Source organism: Geotrypetes seraphini, chromosome 12, assembly GCF_902459505.1.
Source record: "Geotrypetes seraphini chromosome 12, aGeoSer1.1, whole genome shotgun sequence".
Classification (NCBI taxonomy): Eukaryota; Metazoa; Chordata; class Amphibia; order Gymnophiona; family Dermophiidae; genus Geotrypetes; species Geotrypetes seraphini.
Window position 1 is genome coordinate 82,333,124 of NC_047095.1, and position 22,712 is coordinate 82,355,835.

The following is a 22,712-nucleotide window of genomic DNA, read 5'->3' on the forward strand; positions in this document are numbered from 1 at the left end:
AAGTATTGGCAGCTTAGCTCGTCAGGTAGGTTGATTGTGCCCGTACCCTCCCCCAACTTACCTAGTTTAAAGCCCTGTGAAGTAGGTGGGCTAGACGGTGTCCAAGGCCGTTCTTCCCTTTCCTGGTCAGGTGTAACCTGTCTGGTCTCAGCAGTCCTTGCAGTACCTCTCCATGGTGCAGGAACCCAAAGTTCATCTCCTTGCACCATCCCTGCAGCCAGTCGTTCGACCTCCGGACGCGATCCTCCCTGGCACTGCCCTTGCCCTTCACTGGGAGGATCGAGAAGACCACCTGCACATCCATCCTCCTCAGCTTCTCATCCAGGGCTCTGAAGTCTTCGGGTATGCTCTCCGGGGTGCTCCTGGCAGTGTCATTGGTTCCGACGTGGATGAGAATCACGGGGAAGGGGTCTCGGGGCTTGATGAGTCTGCCCAGGCAAGCGGTTACATCCTGGCCCCTGGCAAACAGAAGACCTCTCTTGATTGCAGGTCTGGTCTACAAATTGGTCCCTCGGTGCCCCTTAGCAGCGAATCCCAGATGACCACCACTCTGCGCTTCTTAGGGGTGGGCTGACCTGTTGGCTCTGGAACTGGAACTGTCTGCTGAACAACTTCCTGTACCTCGTTGTCAGGACCCTCCTGTAGCAGCTGGTATCTGTTCTTAAGGGTGATTTGTGGTGTCGATGTAGAGCTGCCCTGTATGTGAGAGAAAGAAACAGAATAAGGTCTTCTGCGTTTTCCTGTGGAGGAAGTCACCAGCTGCCAGTAATCAGCGTCTCCAGTAACTTCCTGAATTCCGACGGTTGGATTCAAGTTTGCAGGTTTGGAAGCTTTGGGTGTCTCTAGGATGGTCTTGTCAGGTTCTCATTCGGCGATCTGAGACAGCTCCTGGATTACTCCGTCGATGAAGGTCTCGTCGTCACGGATGCTTCTTAAGCGTTGAACCTCCTCTCTCAGGCTCCTCAGCTCTAGCAGAAGTCTTTCATCTGGCTGATCAATTGGTTCTGTCTGTGTGGAGACTGAAGACATCTTTGAGGGGATGGCCTGAGGAGAGACTGGAAGCCCTGAATATACCCTATGTATACCCTAGAGGAAAAGAGGGACAGGGGAGATACGATTCAGACGTTCAAATACTTGAAAGGTATTAACATAGAACAAAATCTTTTCCAAAGAAAGGAAAATGGTAAAACCAGAGGACATGATTTGAGATTGAGGTGTGGTAGACTCAAGAGTAATGTAAGGAAATTGTTCTTTGCGGAGAGAGTGGTTGATGCCTGGAATGTGCTCCCAAGGGAGGTAGTGGAGAGGAAAATGGTGAGAGTTAAAAAAAAGAAAAAAAGAGCATGGGTTGAACACAGAGGATCTTGAATCAGAAAATAATGGTATGTATTGAAGAACTAAGGCCCATTCTGGGCAGACTTGCACAGTCTGAGTCCCTATATGGCCATTTGGTTGAGGATGGGCTGGGGAGGTTTAGATGGGCTAGAGTGAGCATTGACGGAGATTTCAGTAGATGGAACCTAAGCACAGTACTGGGCAGAGCTTTGGGTTCTGACCCGAAATAGATAAGGAAAAGGAAAATTTAAATTAAATCAGTAATTTAAAGAGAGGGTAAGGTTGGGCAGACTGGATGGATCATTCGGGTCTTTATCTGCTGTTATTTACTATGCCATTTACCATTCTACACCACTCAGGATTTTGTAGACTTCAATCATATCTCCCCCTCAGCCGTCTCTTTTCCAAGTTGAAGAGCCCTAACCTCTTTAGTCTTTCCTCATACGAGAGGAGCTCCACCCCTTTTATCATCGTTGTTGCTCTTCTTTGAAACTTTTCTAGTGCCGTTATATCTTTTTTGAGATAAGGAGACCAGAACTGAATGCAATATTCAAGGTGAGGTTGCACCATTGAGCAATACAGAGGCATTATACTAGTCTTAGTCTTGTTTACCATCCCTTTTCTAATAATTCTTAGCATCTTGTTTGCTTTTTTGACCGCCGCCACATGTCTGGGCAGAATGTTTCAGCGTATTGTCCACTATGACACCCAGATCTTTTTCTTGAGCATTGATCCCCTAAGGTGGACCCTAGCATCCAGTAACTTTGATTTGGATTATTCTTCCCAATGTGCATCACTTTTCATTTGTCCACATTAAATTTCATCTGCCATTTGGACGTCCAGTCTTCCTGCAGTTTTTCACAGTCCACATGGCATTTTAACAACTTTGAATAGTTTACTACTACTATCAATTACATTTAAATCACTTCACTCGTAGTTCGAATGCCGATCATTTAAATAGCACCAGTACCAGTACAGATCCCTGGGCACACTATTATTTACTCTCCTCCATGGCTCAAAAACTATATAGTAGAATTAGAAAAGATTTAAAGAAGGGGTGACCAAAATAAAGAAGGGTATAGAACTCCTCTTATATGAGGAATGGCTAAAAAGGTTAGGGCTCTTTACCTTGGAAAAGATGCTGGCTGAAGGGGGACATGATAGGGGGGATATAAAATTCTGAGTGCTTTAGAATGGGTCAAAGTGAATCCATTTTTTACGCTTTTGAAAAGTTCAAAGCCTGGAGGACATTCAATGAAGTTAATTTTAAAAAGAATAGGGGGAAATATTTTTTTGCTCAATGAATAGAAACTCTTGAACTCATTGCCAAAGAGTGTGGCTACAGTAGTTAGCATATCTGGGTTCCTGGAAGAAAAGCCCTTAGCTATTTAGACATGGGGAAATCACTGCTTACTCTGGGATGAATAGCATGGAATCTTTCTATTTTTTGAGATTGATGTGGCTCTTCGGCTCAAATGAGCCTGGGGGTGGCAGCCTATTAAAAATGGACAGGTAGAATGGGCAAGCATGAAATTAAAAAAAAAAAAAAAAAAAGCCACTACACTTTCTTACCATGGCTCAGGATTTACTAGTTAGGGATTGATTGATATGATAAGGACTTAATCCAAGAGCAGAGGAGAAGGTTTTATGAGTGGCTATATAAAATCACAATTGGATAAACCAGAACACAAACCAGGTAGACAAATATGGGATAACATAATGATCTGAAAAAAATGTGTTTTGTGCTGTGGTCAGTGGGAACAGGAGAAGAGTAGGCATTCTCTCAGGGCACTAGAATTAATTGATAAGCTCTGTTGAAGGCCAGAGAAAATAAACCAGGGGCTGTAGTTTTGCTATATGAAGTTCCATTGTTTCAATGTATGCCCAGTCTGGTCTTGGAGTATTACTCCAGAAACTTGTGGCAGATAAGGTTTGGCCTTTGACCTGGTTGCTGTAGAGATGGACTTTTTCTTCTTATTACAGAGATTACATTCCAGGGGTCCCTCCCCTTTTTGCAGAGTAAAGTTCGAAATACTAATTGGATATACAAAATGCATATATGAATTAAATTTTAGTAAACTATTAAAATGCAATAGTACTCACAAATGTAGGAACTTTCATTTTAAAGGTCTTCAATTCAAATATAATTACTTCAAAAATGTACTGGAGGATTTATATAGGAAAAAGTAGATTTTGTGTGAGTGGGTTGGCCACTCCCCTTCTCTTTCACTGAGACAAAGGATCTTCAGTGCACACTGTTAAGTGACTCAGTAGCATGGTAGAAAGGAGAAATGATTTAAAGCTGTGTGTATGGATAATTCCTTTGTAAGTATATTGCAATACTTTTTCTTTATTTCTCCTGTATTTTTATAAATGATGTAAGCTAGTATTAGAATGTAACTTTTAGAAATCCTTGTGTGAGAGGGAAAGACACTCCCTCAATATGCATGCAAGCGCCTTATATGGTATGAAGATTATTCTGTTAAAATTTTAATAAACAAAATTTAATTGGAAATATTTGTACAATTATCATTATTCCCATGCCATCTATATGAGCAGGGTAGAAACATAATTCTGTTCAAGATTCTGCCAGGTACTTGTGACCTTTATTGGCCAATTTTGGATGCAGAATATTGGGCTAGATGGACCATTGGTCTTAACCAATATGGCTATTCTTTTTTTGGTGTGTATCTTTTTTTATTAAGGAACATCCAGCAGTACAACCATAATATACAAAACACAAGGCAAGCAATCAAATCACCAGTTACAAAGAGTGGACAGACATAAAGGCAGCCTTTTGTGTACAAAAGTACAGAGAAACAGGAAAAGAGCAATATACAAAATCAGTAATTTGAAAGCCAAGGACATTCCCAAATTTTCTATTATTATTAAATCATTATTCCCAGTTTCACCCCACCTACATGCCCACCCCCCTCCCAGGACCAGGGCACTAAACCAGAGATTAACTTTGAAATGTCTTCTTTCAAAGGTCCAAGTAAGGCTTATAGTGTGCTGCCTCAGAATGTTCCAATCACCTACGTTCCCACTCTCCAATTTTAGGCCAACACCACCCAGTGTTTAGAAGAGGGCAAAATCTCTCATCCTTGTTAATCAGGTATGCCTGAAACATCAAATTAATAAATTCAGTGGAGAATCCCTGCCCTTGAAGGGCAGAGGACCCCTGCGGTCCTGATTTTGAACTTTTTGGGGATTTTGCTGAACACTAGGGATACACTTGAGCTGCCTCCCCCCCCCCCCTCCTGCTCAAATTCTGATTTTTGGGACCTTCCTCGGACTGGGTCTCGGAACTCCCCGAGGGAAGAGGAGGGGGCCTAAAGTAGCGATTGCTGACCCCCCCCCAATATGCCTTGCAGCACGTGGACACAGATGCTTCTCAGATTGCCATCTGCCGCAAATATGGCATGAATCCAAAATATCCTGCGGAGTCCATCCTACCTGTTTTTGATCAAAAACGAGGTGTTTTGAGACAGATAAAAGCTTATTTCAAATTGGAAAATCCAAGATTACTGCAGCAGCAGCAGCAGTGATTTTAGCCAAAAATGGCCCAGGAAAGCCATAAAGAACAATAAAAAATGGCAATTTTAGGATTTTTGAGGTGAGGGACTTAGGCTAACCTTAACACCCCCAAAACATGATTTTGGAGACACACACACAAAATCAATCTTTCAGGCTGTCTGCCTGTTACTCACTACTGTGCCCATACTGTGTGCTAGGAGCTGCAAGATGGAAGCTGAAACAGGTTACAGGGAGATCCTTTGCTTCAACAAGCCTAGAAACTGGATTGCCTGTTTCTTCTTATTGCCTCTCGGGTCCAATGTCCCAGCCAGAGACCTTGACACCCCCCTCCACACATACACACACACACACACTTAGTGCCAGCATGTGCAAATGGGAGACCACAGCTGGCCCTGATCCTGGACAAACCACCATGAAACTATGTAGCATGCGTTCAAACCCAATAGCAGAGAAACTGAGGCAAGCTATGCTCCCAAGGGAACGGTCCCTGAGCTAACTGTGAATACAGGCTGTCCAAATGGGTGCACAGCAAAGCAGCCAACCTCTTGGAAGCAGACTCTCTGCCTCAAGAGTCTACAGTCTCCTGCAGCCAGAGCTGTCCCTCAAGGGGATCCTCTGAAGCACAAAAAAAAATAAGCCATGCACATTAGCAGAAAAAAAGACTGAATTTAAAGAAAAATAAATTGCAGAAAAGAATTTGTAGGAAGACAACTGAGGAACTGGAAGACAGCCCAGAGGTAAGAGAGAAGCAAAAGTATGCAAATGAAGCTTCCTACAAGAATTCATGCAAGAAGGGATTTGATTACTCGAAGGTTCAGGAATAGAGTGAGTTTATACAAGAATGTGAGTTTATACCTGAGGAAATGAAGGGTTAAGTGACTTGACCAAGATCACAAACAGCTGCAGTGGAATTTAAACTGGGTTTCCATAGTTCTCAGTCCACTGCTGTAACCATTTGGTTACCCTTCTATTGTCTACCCTCAGTTTACAAGCTTGTGCTAGTAACCTGGATTGGCCACCGTGAGGACAGGTTACTGGGCAGAATGGACTATTGATCTAACCCAGTAAGGCTATTCTTATATTGTGAAAACTATAGGAAGTGCATAGATCAAGTTATTATTATCATGATTAAAACATATTTAAATATGAATATGAAGTCTTCACTGTATTACCTTAAGATTAATTCCACCCAGAGTGCTCTTTAAAATATCACTGCTTTTAAAGTTATTGCAATGGTGAATTTCATTTCCATCCAGAATTGCTGCACTTCCTGGATACAGTTCAATACCAGCACCCTGGTAAAACATGAGAAAAGCTCATCAAACATTCCAGTATGTAAATTCCAACAAGTTATTAATATTTCTCTCTTGACTTCCATACATGCAGAGCACTTGGCAGTCTTTGGATTAATTAAACCAAGGGCAGATTAGATCTAGGCCAGTTTTTCTGATCACAAAGACCGATGAGGTATTCCTCCATCCTAATATTTACAGTTTTAAAATTTTGAATTCCAGTATGAGACAATAATCTTTGAAATTGAAAGATTAGGTTCTTACCTTTGCTAATCTTCTTTCTTGTAAATCCTAGATAAGTGGGTACTAAATCTCATCTCAGGAGATCTCTTTTGCATATTTTTGATCCTCCCCTTTTACCTCAGAACTGCCTTCTGACTTCAAGTTGGTAAAAAATAAATAAGCAGACAGTATTGAATGAATCCTTGTTGGGGGACCCAAACATTTTACAAGAGGTTTGATACGTTGTGTAGAATTACAGTCAACATAATGATAATGGGGAGGTAGGGGATGGAATCTTATGGGATGCTCTGAAAGCTGTAGTTCAAGGGGTCTTTATTAAATAGGGAGCTAGAAAGAAAAGGTTTAAGACACAGTGTTCCTTGGGGTTACGGGAACAGATATTAGGCTTGGAGAAACAACATAAGGCTTGCCCTGACTCACGGGTTACTGAGTGGTTGCGACAGTCCTGTCTAGATTTGTATCAGCTGCACTTAGAAGATCTTGACTTTAAGCAGGTCCAAATGAAACAACCTTTATTTGAGTATGGGAATAGCTCTAGTGCGATTCTTGCTCATTATCTATGGGCTAGGAGGATCAGGGCAACAGTACAGGTCATTTGTGATGGGAAGGGGACCCTTCAATTCTCAGATGAGGGTATTCACAAAGGATTATTTTGGGAAACTATGGAAGTGCAGAGCAGGCTTGGGAGCCAGTTATTGAGCAGTTTTTGCAGTGTCTTCTATCTCCAGTGTTACTCAGAAAGATAGGGATATGCTGGCTGAACCAATAACTTTGGGGGAAGTTGATGGAGTTATTAAAACGTTTGAAAGCTGGTAAATCTCCTGGGCTTGATGGACTATCTAATAGATTTTAAAAACAATTCAAGGGCCAACTGAGTGCTTTGCTGATTTATGTGTTTAATGGAGTGCAGGAGGGGAGAGAGCTATCCACCTCTATGGGCGAGGCAGGTATTTCTGTGATCTTAAAACCAGGGAAAGATCTCATGGGATGTGGTTCATATTGTCCTATTTCTCTACTAAATGTAGATGCTAAAATTCTAGCTAAAGTGCTAGCCTTGCGATTGGGGAAACTTCTTCCAGATCTTATTCATCTGAATCAATCGGGGTTTATCCAGAGGAGATAAGTAGGGGACATTCGAAGAACGTTGCATTTGCTTTGGGATTCTCAACAGGCTAGGGATAAAATAGCGCTTTTAGTGATAGATGCTGAGAAGGCATTTGATAGAGTCCAATGTGGAGTTTTATGGGCGGTTATGGAAAAGATGGGACTGGGGGGTTATTTTAGGGGGGCGTGCTCTTAATGCTCTCTAGGCATGTATAAAGCTTAATGGATTTTCTACAGATTTTTTTTCCTGATTACCTAGGGTACCCGACAGGGTTGTTCACTCTCCCTATTACTTTTTGCTGTGTATATTGAGCCTCTGGCAATCACTATTCAGTAGAATATGGATATCCGGGGTATAAGGATGGCAGGGGTAGACCATAAGTTGGCGCTTTTTGCAGATGATATTCTATTTATGTTTGTGACCCTGGTATTATGCTCCCCATTCTGCTTACAGCTTTTCAGAGCTTTAGTAGAGTGGCAGGATTTAAGATCAATATGGATAAGTCTGAGCTTATGAGTATTACCCTAATTGTGGGGGAAGAGCAGAGACTTTCCAGCTCATTCCCTTTTAAGATAGCAGGTAGTTCTATTCATTATTTAGGTATTCAGTTGCCAAGGGATTTGACTCAATAGTACGATCTTAATTATTCTAAGATTGTGAGGGTTGATTTTGCAGAAATGGCACGATTTATGGCTCTCCTGATGGGGCAGAGTAGCAATGCTCAAAATGTATGTGTTACCTCAGTTGCTATTTTTAGTTTCAGACCTTACCGATAGCTGTTCACTGTAAAGTATTTCATGGAGAGTTTCGCTGTTTTATATGGAACGGGAAACATCCCCATTTAACTCAGTGAATTTTATGGTCAGCAAGAGAACTTGGGGGGTAGAGCCGTCCCCAACCTAATTTGGTACTATCAAGTGGCACAACTGTGCCTGTTGTTGGTCAGTGGCGGACACCAAATTAGGGGTATAGATTGAACAATTATATGTCCCTCAGTGTAAGTTACAACATTGGTTATGGGCATCCTTTTCTGAGAGTGAGAGATTACATGATTTCAATAACTCTTTTATGCGACACTTGGTGAAAATTTGGAGGATCATACAACACAAAGAACGGAGAGTGGGAGTAGTTTCATCATTAGTCCCTATTAGAAGAGAGCATTTGTCCGGTGGGAGAGTCTGGGATTGGTTACCTTTCGTGATGTACTACAGAAGGGGGGGAGGGTGCCTACATTTGATGGAAGTGCCTAGATCTGATGGCCTTAGAAGTGACTTCTTTGCTTACATGCAACTGCAACATTTTTTGTTGGCTATGGGATGGGGTGCCTCACCTCTGGAGACTGAGCATTTGGAAAACTTGTGAATCCTTTTGGGAAAGGTCATGAGTCCTATCTCAATTCTCTCCAGTTATTTGAGAGGGACCTGGTTCAATACCCTTATAAGTGACATTGAGAGGGGATTTAGCATGCACCTTTACAAAGGAAGAGTGGATACAGATTTGTGTTGAGGTACAAAAGGCTTCTAACTGTATTTTAATGCAGGAAAATGCTTATAAAGTTTTAACACATTGGTATCTCACTCTAGAACGTTTGTACATAATGTATCCCCAGATGTCTGATGTTTGCTGGCGATGTAGAAGTGATAAGGAAACCCAGTGTTCTCCCCAGGGCCTTACAGCCGGGCGCTGCGCCCGGCTGATTTAGATGACCGCCCAGCTAATCCTGCTGCTGCTGCCGCCGATGCTCCTTCCCGGGCTGACTCGCCACCAAAAATTTTGTTTATGCCTGCCTTTTTTTTTTGCCAGCATGCTTTTACTTGCTTCGGGCCTTCCTGTTGCCGGGTCCTGCCTAATTTCTGTTTCTGTGAAGGCAGGACCCGGCAGCGAGGAAGGCCCGAAACAAGTAAAAGCAGTAAGTTGTAAGCTTCCCTCCGGGGCTCTGTGTGCATGCCGGCTTCCCTTCTCTTCCCTCCACCCCACGGGACGCAACTTCTGGTTTCGGAGAGAAGAGAAGCCAGCACACACACAGAGCCCCGGAGGGAAGCTTACAACTTACTGCTTTTACTTGCTTCGGGCCTTCCTCGCTGCTGGGTTCTGCCTTCACAGAAACAGAAAGTAGGCAGGACCTGGCAAAGAGGAAGGCCCGAAGCAAGTAAAAGCAGCAAGTTGTAAGCTTCCCTCCATCGCTGATCTATGAAAGACAGGTCAGCGATGGAGGGAAGCTTACAACTTGCCTAGCGACTACTGGGTTTGTGAGCTGGGAAGGATGGGAAGAGAAATGCTGTTGCTAAACCGAATAGGGGAGGGGAGGGAGAAGAAAAATATTCTGCTGCTGCACCCATTTTGGGGGGAAGGGAAGAGAAATGTTGCTGCTGACCCAATTTTTTTTTTGGGGGGGAGGGGGAAGAGAAAAGCTGGTGCACCCAATTTGGGGGGGGGAGAGAAAAGCTGCTGCTGCACCCAATTGGGGAGGGGAAGAAAAGTGCAGCAGCAACACCCAATTGGAGAGGGGAAGAGAAGTGCTGCAGCAGCACCCAATTGGGGAGGGGGAGGGGGATGAGAAGTGCTGCTGCAGAAACACCTAATTGGGGAGAGAGAGGGGAGAAGGAAGATTAGGGAAGGGAGAGGAGAGGCAAGAGATGCCAAGACCATGGAAGGGAGGGAAAGGAAAGGAGCTACCAGACCACTGGGGGGGGGGAGAGATGTCAGCGCATATGGGGGAGGAGGGAGATGCTAGGGCATGGGGAAGAGAAGGGAAGGAGATAGAGATGCCAGACCATGGGGTGGAGTGGGAAGAAAGGAAGGAAAGGAGAAGAGAGAGATGCCAGAGCATATGGGAGGGGTGAAACTGAAAAGAATCATGTACAAAGGAGAGAAAGGGCACAGGATATACTGTTTATTGAAGGGACATAGAAAGAAGGAAGATGCCATATAGAACAGAAAAAGGGCGGACACTGGATGGAAAAGGCAGAGAGGGTGGACAGAGAATGCAAGGGGCAGAGAGAGGGTGGACAGTAGATGGAAGGGGTAGAGAGAGAGAGGGCAGAGGCTGGGTGGAAGGGGCAAAGAGAGGACAGATGTTGCATGGAAGGGAGCGAGGATAAACGCTGAAGAGAAGATAATTAAAGCAGAAACAACAAAAGGTAGAAAAAAAATTTTTTGTTGTTGCTTTACGTAGAATCAAGTATTATTGTAACTGTATTAATTAAAGTTTATAAATAGGAAATTGAAATAAGGCTGTTTTTTGGGACTAAACCCCTTTCCTCAGGTCAGGACAGGATACCATAACAGCAGTGGTGCCCAAATGGTCGATCGCGATCAACCAGTAGATCACAAAGGCAATGTGAGTCGATTGCTTTGCCTTTGCAATCTTTTTCTTCCTGCCTCCCCGAGCCAGGCCAGGCGCCAGACTCAATTCTGACGTCAGTGAGGTAGTTCTGGGCCAGCCAATCGCTGCCTGGCTGGCCTGGAACTTCCTCTCCGACGTTAGAATTGACGTCAGAGGTAAAGTCTTGTGAGTCTGGCGCTTGTACATGCCTGGCCTAGCTCAGGGAAGCAGCAGGGAGAAATCGGCGTGGTGGCTTAGGGGGTAGGGAAAGAATGGGGGAAGTGGATAAATCGGCATGATGGCTTGGGGGAGACAGGGGGAGAGAGAAAGAAAGGCAGAAATAAAGAGGGGGCAGGGGGAGAGAGAAACAGGCAGTCAGGGGGGAGAGAGAAAAAAAGAGAGATAGAAAGAAAAGGGAAGTGGCAGAAATAAATAAATATTGGATTTACAGTCAGAAGAAGGAAGTGCAACCAGAGACTCATGAAATCACCAGACAAAAAGGTAGGAGAAATGATTTTATTTTCAATTTAGTGATCAAAATGTGTCCATTTTGAGAATTTATATCTGCTGTCTATATTTTGCACTATGGCCCACTTATACTAAACCGCAATAGCGGTTTTTAGCGCAGGGAGCCTATGAGCATCGAGAGCAGTGCAGGGCATTCAATACATCTCCCTGCGCTAAAAACCGCTATTGTGGTTTAGTAAAAAGGGAGGGGGTATATTTCTTTATTTTTGTACAGTTGTTCCTGAGGTAACATTGCATAAAGTCATCTGCCTTGACCTCTTTGAAAACTCGCGGAATATAAATGATAATTAACATTTTCTCTGCGTACAGTGTGCTTTGTGTTTTTTAAAATTTTATTGTTGGTAGATCATTTTGACATGGTTATTTTAAAAATAGCTCGCAAGCCCAAAAAGTGTGGGCACTCCTGCTGTAGAGCCATTCTTGTATGACTGGATGAGCTATATTTATCTTTTTTTTTAGTTGTTTAAATTCATGCAGAAATAAATGGCTAAATTGAACCTAATGACTTCATTAACGCCTTTCCCTTTTTTAAACCTCTATACCAGGGGTCTCAAAGTCCCTCCTTGAGGGCTGCAATCCAGTCGGGTTTTCAGGATTTCCCCAATGAATATGCATGAGATCTATGTGCTTTCAATGCATATTCATTGGGGAAATCCTGAAAACCCAACTGGATTGCGGCCCTCAAGGAGGGACTTTGAGATCCCTGCTCTATACCATTTGAAAGAGGGCAAATATCTAATTATTCCCTTCTAGCATTGGATGTTTCTTAAATTAAGTAAAAATATTCTGGCACAAGTGTCAAACCTTAAAAAAGGAAGTCATATTGAGCATTGGAAAATAATAATAATTAACTAATAAAAATAGTACACATTTAGGGCTTCTTTTACTAAGTTGCGAAAATAGTTTTAGCGTGTGCTTAGCGCACACAGAATTACCACACGCGCTAGACGCTAATGCCAGCATTGAGCTGGCATTAGTTTTCCCGTGTAGCGCAGGAGTTTGCGCGTGCTAAAAATGTTTGCGCACCTTAGTAAAAGAGGAGGTTAATTTTCCCCACCACCAAATTTTCCCATCGCGCCCCACTCGGCTACTTTTTCATGCCACCCGGCTGGAAAAAATGTCTGGGGAGAACACTGAAAACCTTTTTGCATATTTGGTGGGAATGTCCTGAGATACAGTTACTTTGGTCTCAAGTAACAGCAGACTTAACAACCTGGATTCAAGATACTGTACAGCTTTTACCTCATTGCTGTCTGCTGGGTGTTTCTAATGTATGATCCTACCCATGTCAGACTAACCTAGTTCGTCTGGGATTGGCAGCTGCCAAATGTCTTGTTGCTGGGTACTGAAAAAGTAGATTGGTGCCTATTCGTGAGGACTGGAAAACTAAGCTTTACAAGCTTGCGAAGATTGAGCTTCTAACTGCTAAGCGTCGTGGCTACTATGAACAACAGCAATGGACATGGTATAAGATTTTTTGCTCTTTGAATTTCCTGAGATTGCTATTGTAATGGAAGATGAGAGGGGTCTCTTTATAGTTTATGGATGAAAATCTTTTAATCAATTACAAACTGAATTTGGCTTATCTTCTGCTGATGGGTTTGCGTATTTCTAAATTCGACACTACCTTCAATCTTTGCCCTTGGAAGATATGGCCGCAAATCGGCAGGAATTGTTGTCCACGGCTATTGGAGCCCAGCAATTGGTCCCTCTTAAGTTCCATTACCGCCATTTGAAAGATGAGTCCCCTTTGTTTGATTATCAAAAGCTTTGGGAAGCATGGGCCCGAGATTTACAGATTTTGTTACCTGAAGATGTGGTCTCAATAGCTCTCAAAAAATTGACTGTTTACCAGAAATATATGACTTTTTGGGAGCAACACTACAAATTGGTGTTGCGTCTCTATATTTCTCCTAAGAGAGCGCATTTGACCCGCTATCGATCTTCTGCCCAGTGTCCGTGTTGTTCTTGTCCAGAGGCAAGTTTGGGCCATATGTTGTGGTCTTGTCCCTCGATTGAGGCTTTTTGGGACTGCATCTTCACATTCATTGAATGTATTTGGCAGATAAAATTATGTCATTCTCCCTTGTTATTTTTTGGTATTCTTCCTAGATACCATCCCCGGCAGCGGGGCACTTCTACTTTTCTCAAATGGACATTGGTGATTGCACTGAAGTGTATCCTGCATTGGTTGGATGCAGAAGCTCCTGATATTTCCTTGTGGAAGACACGTGTGATTTCCTTTCTGATGTGGGAACGCAGGGACATTGTGGAGTTTTCTTCTCCCAAGTGACGTTTCTTTCATAAAGTGTGGGAGCCCTTTTGGAACACCATGACTCCTCTAGCGTGGAGTCGACTTTTGAATTCTTGATGCTTGACCTTACTATTTTTCATTTTGTTGGTCTTTTGTTTGGCTGTTTTGAGAATGACCTGGATTGGGAGGGATGGGGATTGGGGGGGGGGGTGTAGGGAGGATTGTTGTTTCTTCTTGTTAAAAATATTTGAAGTGTTTGAATTGCCCTTGTTTTCTTAACCTTAATAAAAATTATTTGAACATAGTTTATGGATGAGCACTTTGAAAAACACACTGAGTGCTCATTCTCAAGTGGGATCTGTAGCAGCAGGGGTGGGAGGAGAGGGTGACAGGTTAAGATATGGATATTTGCTAACAGAAAAACACAAAAATGTTCTCACTGCAGTTGTATTCACTGGTTTTCAGTTGCTAGTTGGTTCATTTACTTGATCTTAATGTGGTACATAGAGAGAAGCTTCTATGTATTAGATAGAAAAGCTGGATCTGTGATTTCAACTTTGTTGTTGCAGTTTTATATGGATAATGTGTTTGATACTGTTGAAATTTATCAATAAAAAATGTATTGAGCAAAGAAAAGCAGACAGTCATACTTGTATAGGACAAAGAATGGGGAGGGGTACAGGGATACTCCCCCAAGAAACAAGTCTAATCTGCTTGTAACATAAAACTGCATAACAATCATGAACAATCAAACAGGTTTCATAAACATTATAAACCATAAAATTGGAACAAGGAGATGCAACCTACACTAACAGTGTAGAGCACAACAGCAAAAGATCTCCAGTATAAAGTACACAATAATGATGGATCTCAGAAAGGCTGGTCAAAGAATCAGAAGTCCAACTTACCAGTACTTATTGAGGCTGCAATCAGCAAATTATTAACTTGTAGAGTGGGTTCCAGGAATAGAATGTGGATTTATAAGAAAGAAAATCAGCAAAGATTAAGAACCTAATCTTTTGTTCTTGTACAATCCCACTTTATTCCTGGATGAGTGGGACGTAACAGCAGTCCCTTAAATTCAGGGTGGAACTGATGAGCTTTCTTTTAGAACCGAAGATCCGAAAGTCAGAATCCTGTTTGGCTATCACATATATCCTGTAAAACCTCAAAGGTATGCAAGAGAGAGCAAGTAGCATCTCTACAAATTTCTTCTAGGGAAAACTGCCTATAAGGAAGCAATGCCTCATGTGGAGTGAGCCTCTATTGAAAGAGGAGGCCACCATCCTGCTCCAATATAGGAGGATGAAATATCCATGCGGATCCATATAGAAATGGTGGCTTTTGAGGTCGGTCCCCCCTTATGGGCGGTTAATAGGGCAAACTTGTAAATAGCGAGAGGTAGATTGAAATTTTTAGTCAGAAACGGTTGACACAACAGAGGGTGGAACTGGGTTATGCCCTTGAAAAACCTGTCCACATCGGACCAGAAAATCAGGCTATCTGAACTCCAGTCCTACTGGAAGAAAGGCAAATACAAGCGGGATTGACGTAGGGCTTGGATCTTCGTTCTTCCAAGTACACCAAGTGGGAAAATGCTGCCAAGCCATAGAATACACAGCAACAATCGACTTCTTGCTGCGCAAAATGGTAATCATCACTCCTGCTGAGAAAGTGCTGTGCATGAAATCTGTGCATGCAAAAGCCATGCTAGAACACCAAAGCAGACCAGATCCTTCAGGTTATGGGATCATGCAGGAGAAGGAATTTTGAGACCCTGATCCAGCTGCAGATGAACCAAGTCAGCATGCCACAGAAGCCTCAGTCAACCAAGCACCATGAAAAGCACTCGACCTCAGTGAGTCTTGATTCTTCATAGAAGACAGATTATTATGGGCCACGGAGAAAGATATAGAGAAAGCCTCTTGTAGCCATGGCTACATCATGATGTCCAATCCTCTTCCTAGTTTGTGATGGGCTCTGGAAGAAATGAGCCACCTTCTTGATGAACTCCGATGCCATCAGATCTCCATCTCTTTATTATACATTGGAAGACTCTCTGAAACAGAGAGCATTCTCCTGGATCCAGAGTTTGATGAAGGAGAGAATCTGCTTGCATGTTGTAAACTCCTGCTACATGTGCCACTGAAAATTCCAGAAAATACTTTTCTGCCCAGCAAACGAGCATTTGAGCCTCCTACTGCAGCGGTGTGCTTTTGGTGCCCCCATGACAATTGACATAAGCTACCATTGTGGCATTGTCTGAGAACAATTGAACCACTTTGTTCCAGAGCGAACTTTCGAAGTATAGGAGAGCCAACTGGATCGCTCAAAGCTCCAGGTGTAAGAGCGACCACATTTAACCAGAAATGAACCAATGTCGTCTGACTGGACTGGCCATACAAAATGCCCCCCACCATCCATAAGAACTTACGTCTGCCATCAAGATCACCCAGGAGTAGAAATCGGAAGGGGAACTCCTGTGGATAGAGAGAAAGACTTCAACCACGAAGCTAAACTGCATGGAGCCTCCATCATCTAAGGGAGTCGCACATGCAGCATTCCCTCTGCAGAATCCAACGGGAGATAAGCGTGTCCTAAAGCAGGCGCAAGTAAGCCCATGCTCAGGGAACTAAATCTATAGTCATGACCATCGACTCCTGAACCCACCAGTATTGTCAGACTGTCTAGGCTTGAGTGTCCAGAAAAGCACTTCTCAGCTGGTGAAGATTCTCCTGGTGCGACTTGGGAAGAAACACCTTGTTCATTCCCATGACAAAACAGACCCCCAGGTATTCTGGGTCTCGTGTCAGAACAAGCTGACTCTTCCGAAAGCTGACCACCTAGCCTAGTCTCTATAGCAGCTGGACACCCTCTTACACTGCTTGGCACCCTTATGACTTTGACTGAGCCCTGATTTGCCAAACATTTATTTATTTATTTATTATTTATTTTGATTTCTATCCCATTCTCCCAGAAGCTCAGAACGGGTTACAAGTCGACATTCACAGTCGTTTGAAAACAGACTAGTCATGACAACAACATCTAGATTCAAACGGAATCGGATCTGTAGGTGGGCTGCCACACTCACCATCACCTTAGGAAAGGTCCAAGGCACTCTCGTCAGCCAGAAGGGTGAAGCTGCAAATTGGAAGTGCTATTGCAAGACGGGGAGTCTCAAGAATCGTCTGTGTTCTGGAGAAAAATGTGAATATGGAAGTAGGCCTTCGACAAATCCAGAGAGAGCAGAAATTCCCCTGGCGCTACCAAGGCAATCCCCTACACATAGACCCTGCTACATTAGCCCGATCCCCCTCTCCCCCAACACTCAACAAAAAAAAACCTTAACATAGCACTTATGAATGTGAGATCAGTAAACAACAAAGAAGACATCTTATATGATCTCCTTAAAGAGAAAAAATGGAACATTCTACTGATAATGGAAACCTGGCTAAAAGACAATGATATGGTCACAATGGGCATGCTATGTCCCCCCTGATTATCAAGCACTAGCATGCTGCTGGCCCAACAAAAGAGGAGGAGTAGTTGCTATCATAAAATCAGACCTCAATCCCAAAATTTCAGACACAATCATCCTTAATGCACTAGAAGACCTTATTTTTACTATCGACAATAAGAACCTCACTTTCACCCTGATCAACAGCTTCCCTCCCCCATGCCTACCCTAAAGGATCTGCTACCCTTCCTAAACAAACTCACCATCTCCCACAAACAATCATTTATCCTAGGTGACTAATTTTGCAAAGTATCCAAACATGTCTGGATCCACAGCAGACTTAATTGAGACACTAACAGACTTTGGTCTTCAACATATAATCTCCTCTCCCATACATACTGCAGATCACACACTCAATCTAATCTTTATACAAGATGACTACCTCCTCCACCAAACTAACCCTCATTGTACCATCAGCCCAATACCCTGGTCCAATCACTACCTAATCACTTTTAACTACACCATTAAAGCAAAACAAACTACAAATGTAACGGAAGCTCAACTCAGGAAGATATTCAACGATGAGGCAATTGACCTAGAATCTCTCTCCTTGGGCATAGCTAAACTAATAAAAGCAGCAGAACTCAATCCCAACTCCATTGATGCTGCTGTCAAAAACTGACACACGGAAATCAAATCCTTCTACAAAAGCTTAGCCAAAGTCAGAGAGATCAAATAGCATCCCCCAAATCCCTCCCTCCCCCTGGTTCACCAACCATCTAAGAAACAATAAAGGACAGTTACTTACTGTAACACGTGTTATCCGGGGACAGCAGGCAAATATTCTCACATATGGGCAACGTACTCCACGGAGCCGGTACGGACAGTCTGACAAGTGAACTGTCACTTTAAGTTTGAAAAACTTTGCAATTGCCTGCACCACGCATGTGCGAGTGCTTTCCTGCCCACCAAGGTACGAGATTCCTCAGTTCCGTAAGCAAGCTAAGAAGCCAACCAGGGGAAGTGGGTGGGATGTAAGAATATCTGCCTGTTGTCCCCGAATAACACATGTTACAGTAACTAACTGTGCTTTATCCTAGAACAAGCAGGCAGCATATTCTCACATATGGGACTCGCTAGGTTACTGAAATGGGATGGAGGGCAAGCTGGCCATTAAGAGAATAAATTTTGTAAAACTGCTTGGCCGAAGTGAGCATCACGTCTCAAAAAAGATTCCAGACAGTAGTGAGAGGTAGAGGTATGCACTGAGGACCAAATAGCTGCTTTGCATATTTCATCAATGGGAGTAGCGCGCAAAAATGCAGCTGAAGCTGCCATAGCTTTGACTTTATATGCCGTGACATACCACCAAAATGCAGCACAGCCTGAGCATAGCAAAAAGAAATACAAGCCACCAGCCATGTGGAAATAGTTCTCTTGCTTATAGGCTTGCCCAGTCTGTTTGGGTCAAAGGAGATGAACATTTAGGAGATGTTCTGTGAGATTGAGTTATTTGTAAATAATAAGCCAAGGCTCGTTTGCAATCCAAGGTATGAAGAGCTGCCTCGCCAGGGTGTGAATGAGGTTTTGGAAAGTAAACTGGTAACACGATAGACTGGTTGCGATGAAACACCAAGATCACTTTTAGTAGGAATTTTGGATGAGTGCAGAGAACTATAAAAGGTGGGTTCGACACCAAGGCTTGAAGCTCACTCACTCGGCATGCAAAAATGATGGAGATTAAAAAGACCACTTTCCAAGTGAGGAATTTAAGATGAGTTGACGAAATAGGTTCAAATGGAGGTTTCATTAGTCTGGAAAGAACAACATTAAGATTCCAAGCCACCAGAGGCAGTTTGAGAGGAGGTTTGATGTTGAAGTCTTTTCATAAACTTAGAAACAAGAGGATGCAATCCATGAAAAGGGCACACACTAGATATCATCAGCTTCCTCGATCTTACCGATTACAAAACTTCAGTCGATGACACCCGCTGGGAACACGTCCCTTGGTCCGACCACTTCTTACGGGCTTTTTGTCTCCCCATTTTCATGTCGCAACTCAAGGCCCCACCCGTACCTCAAATTCCATTACTTTCCGCAAAAAAATTGCGAGCAAATTGTTCTGGACCAAATTTCTCAGTCAATTCTCCACTCCTATGCTTGCAAATCCAGAAACCAATTAGCACAACTGGGTAACCCTCTCTGAGACCACCTACCACTCCCTCGCCCCACTATCCACTAAAACTGTCTCCTACTCCCATAAGGCCCCTTGGTACCTTCCATATCACAGAGAACTGAAGCAGAAATGTCGAGCACTGGAGCGCAAATGGAAAAAATCTAAATCCCCTACAAACAGTCCTGGAGGGTCAATATTAAGTTCTACAATACAGTACTAAAAAAAGCAAGGAAAAACTTCTACGGTGATAAAATCTCCAGATCCAACAACCAGAGTAGTGCATTGTTTAACATTTGGCGCTCCTTAACCTCTAAAAACGACTCCACCATGCCCCCCTCCTCTCCATCAGCTGACGATCTAGCAAAATTCTTCAACGAAAACATCACTACCTTAAGATGCTCCTTCCCACCAGCAGTCTCTTACAACTCCCTAGTGCCCTCCGACTCCAACCCTACCCTGTCTCCAACCCTATCCCAGTTGACAGATCCTGGACTGCCTTTGAGCATGTATCCAAATCCCAGGTCTCTAAACTCTGCTTCAAACTGAAAGCCTGCAACTGCACCTTGGAACCATTCCCCTCCTACCTATATGAGAAAATTCCTGCACAGGCCATCTCATCTCTTACCAAACTTATAAACTCTGCCCTACTTTCAGGCCTATTTTCTGCAGAAATGGGACATATTGCCCTGTCAAAAACAATGTATATAGGATAAAGAAAGATCAATCATAAATCCACATAAATATCTCCCTTTTATTCAATTTTCAAATTCTTAATTAGAAACAGTGATGAAGTTTTCTCATATCAGACTTATCTCCACTGATCACACATTTAAAGTTCTTTATAGAGGAGAGGCCTCAGATCCCCGTGCGTTGCCAGTGATTAACTATACAACAGCACTAGATAGGGAACTAACCTCATCGGTACTCTCTCCCTCCTGCCTAATTTTAAGATGATGTATATCAAAAAACTCTCAAAAAAACTGATAATAAACTTAGCTTCAATTAGGCAGGGTGTTCTTATGAGTTCTTATATCTCTCAGCTTGTTTTCTTTGCTGCGGTCCGTTCCTGCCAACGTAAAGCTAGCTGGCATTTCGCTATATAGTTGCGTCAGGGCAGTGGACTCTCAGTGAATGTATGAACGCCATTTGCCAAATTCACTGGCTGTTAAGAAAAACAGATAATTTAAATAATAATAAATGAGACACCTCAGTACGGGCCTAAGTAAAACATTAACAGCTTTCATGGCCCCGAGCAGGAAACTCATAGATGACAAGCACCAGGTTTAATTAAATCTAAATAAGTCCTGCCCCGTACATCATTTGGTCTCTAAAGAGAATAGATATTTAAATAACCACTCAGTGAAAAACTTAGAGAGGCAGATGGACAAGAAAACGGCTAAAAAAAGCACCACCCTTAAAAAACTAGCCAAATAATCAAAAGTGCAAAGTGTTAAAGTGTTAAGTTCGGCGTTATTTTGCCAGAGGTTGGAGTCTGTTATTTAAGAAGACTTTCCCGAGATATATTTCTAACTGGGATTTAACTGCATGTTTCAGCTCCTGAAGAAGTTAATGAAACGGAGCTCTGTCGAGCCGAGACATTTATCCAATTCAGATAAGTTGAATGAAAGGATTTGATGAATTGTGATTTATAATGGTTATGTGTTGGGATCTTTCTTATGAACTTTTCCACAAACTTTGAATGAAATATTTTCTCTGCAAGACAAGTTTATTGAATGGACTATATGAATTGTGATTTGTATTTTTAAACATTGGGATGTACTCTTGAAATCATTTATTTATTTATGAATGGAATTTTTTCCACTTTAGATTTATGAACTGTCAATGAAATTTTTGCCCTCATTTTTTGAACTTTAACACTTTGCACTTTTGATTATTTGAATAGTTTTTTAAGAGTGGGGCTTTTTTTAGACGTTTTCTTGTCACTCTATCTGCCTCTCTAAGTTTTTCACCGAGTGGTTATTTAAATATTTATTCACTTTAGAGACCAAATGATGTACGGGGCAGGACTTATTTAGGTTTATTTAAACCTGGTGCTTGTCATCTATGAGTTTCCTGCTCAGGGCCATGAAAGCTACTAATGTTTAATTTAGGCCCGTACTGAGGTGTCTCATTTATTATTATTTAAATTCTCTGTTTTTCTTAACAGCCAGTGAATTTTCTTTGAGGGATATATACAGGGCACTACCAGTTCCTTTTGTCCTATTGGATTATATTTTTGGTAGTTTCTTGTAGAGTTTTTGGATTACCTAATATCCATAGTCTCCATGTACATTAGAATCTGCTTCCAGTTTAAGAGACATATCTTTACCGAGCTGTCTGATAAAACAGGTAAAAGAAAGTATCTCAGGTGGAGATGATTCTTTTTGAGGAGTCCTTGGAGAGTGTTGCTCTGGAGAATCACAAGGCACAGTTGTTGATGGAGAATCATCAATGCAAGATTCAATGTAAAGGTCAGAATCTAGAACCAGAGAGTGGAATCTGTGTTCTTTTACATCAGTACTGATCCGGCGAGGGAGAAGGTGTCCAGTGTTTATGCTTCTCTGAACATTTAGTAGAAATTTGCTTGGACTTACGAGAAGACTTGCTGTAATGAGAGAGTCTAGGAGAAGAGGAGCAATGTCTTGAAGAACTAGACCGATGACTGGAAGCATGAGACTGATGCATGCCTGGTTAATGTGCAGTGCTGAGAACCAGGAGACGGAATCAAAGAGTGAGGACTGGTACCGGCATCCCTGGTAATAGTACACTCAAGGCTGGGCCGGTATCTTGAAGTAGGAACCTGTATAGGCAGTACCGGAGCTGGTACCTGTATAGGCGGTATCTGCGGAGTAGGTGTCGGGTAATAATTTTTGAAAAATTTCCCCATACTCCTTACGAAAGAACTCTTCAAATTGTTCTTTCAAAGAAGGCACTGGTACCTGTGGCTTTTTCACCAGTACCATTGGTGCCACAACCCGCTTCGAAGAGTTTGATGAAGATAAACCCCTTGATTGTGGAGCGGGCCGCATTAAGGGTCGACGCTTGGCTGGCATGACTGGACTCAATGCTTAGTGGCCTTTGATCCTACCTGGGAAGCTGGTGACTTCTTTGCTAGCTTACCCGAAGGAGGAAGAGGCTGCGACGCCAGGGTAGCAGGTGGTTCCGATAAAGATCTCGGTGCCGCCGAATGCAATGCCTTTGCTGGTGGTGACAAAGGAACATAAGAACATAAGTAGTGCCTCTGCTGGGTCAGACCACAGGTCCATCACGCCCAGCAGTCCGCTCCCGCGGCGGCCCAACAGGTCATGACCTGAATCAGCCCTTGGTTGCATCGAAGTCCTATCTTCCCATCCAATTCTTGACCCTTTGTCCCCGCACCCCTTTCAGTACCCTACGATCCCTTTGTCCCTCAGGAATCCGTCCAATCCCTGTTTGAATCCCTGTACTGTATTCTGCCTGA

General features: G+C 42.9%; 1 protein-coding gene across 3 annotated transcripts in view; it reads right to left on the minus strand.

Annotated features, from left to right (window-relative positions):
- The window catches only part of SHCBP1L (SHC binding and spindle associated 1 like), a 325,723-nt gene that overhangs the window by 23,376 nt on the left and 279,635 nt on the right, over positions 1-22,712 (minus strand). For 2 of the 3 annotated variants that reach the window (XM_033915417.1, XM_033915415.1), the window contains exon 9: positions 6,045-6,167. The exons of the other annotated variant lie outside the window; for it this stretch is intronic. In XM_033915417.1, the coding sequence (XP_033771308.1) occupies positions 6,045-6,167 (123 nt within the window). The remainder of the gene's footprint in view (positions 1-6,044; positions 6,168-22,712) is intronic. 3 annotated transcript variants of the gene reach the window in all.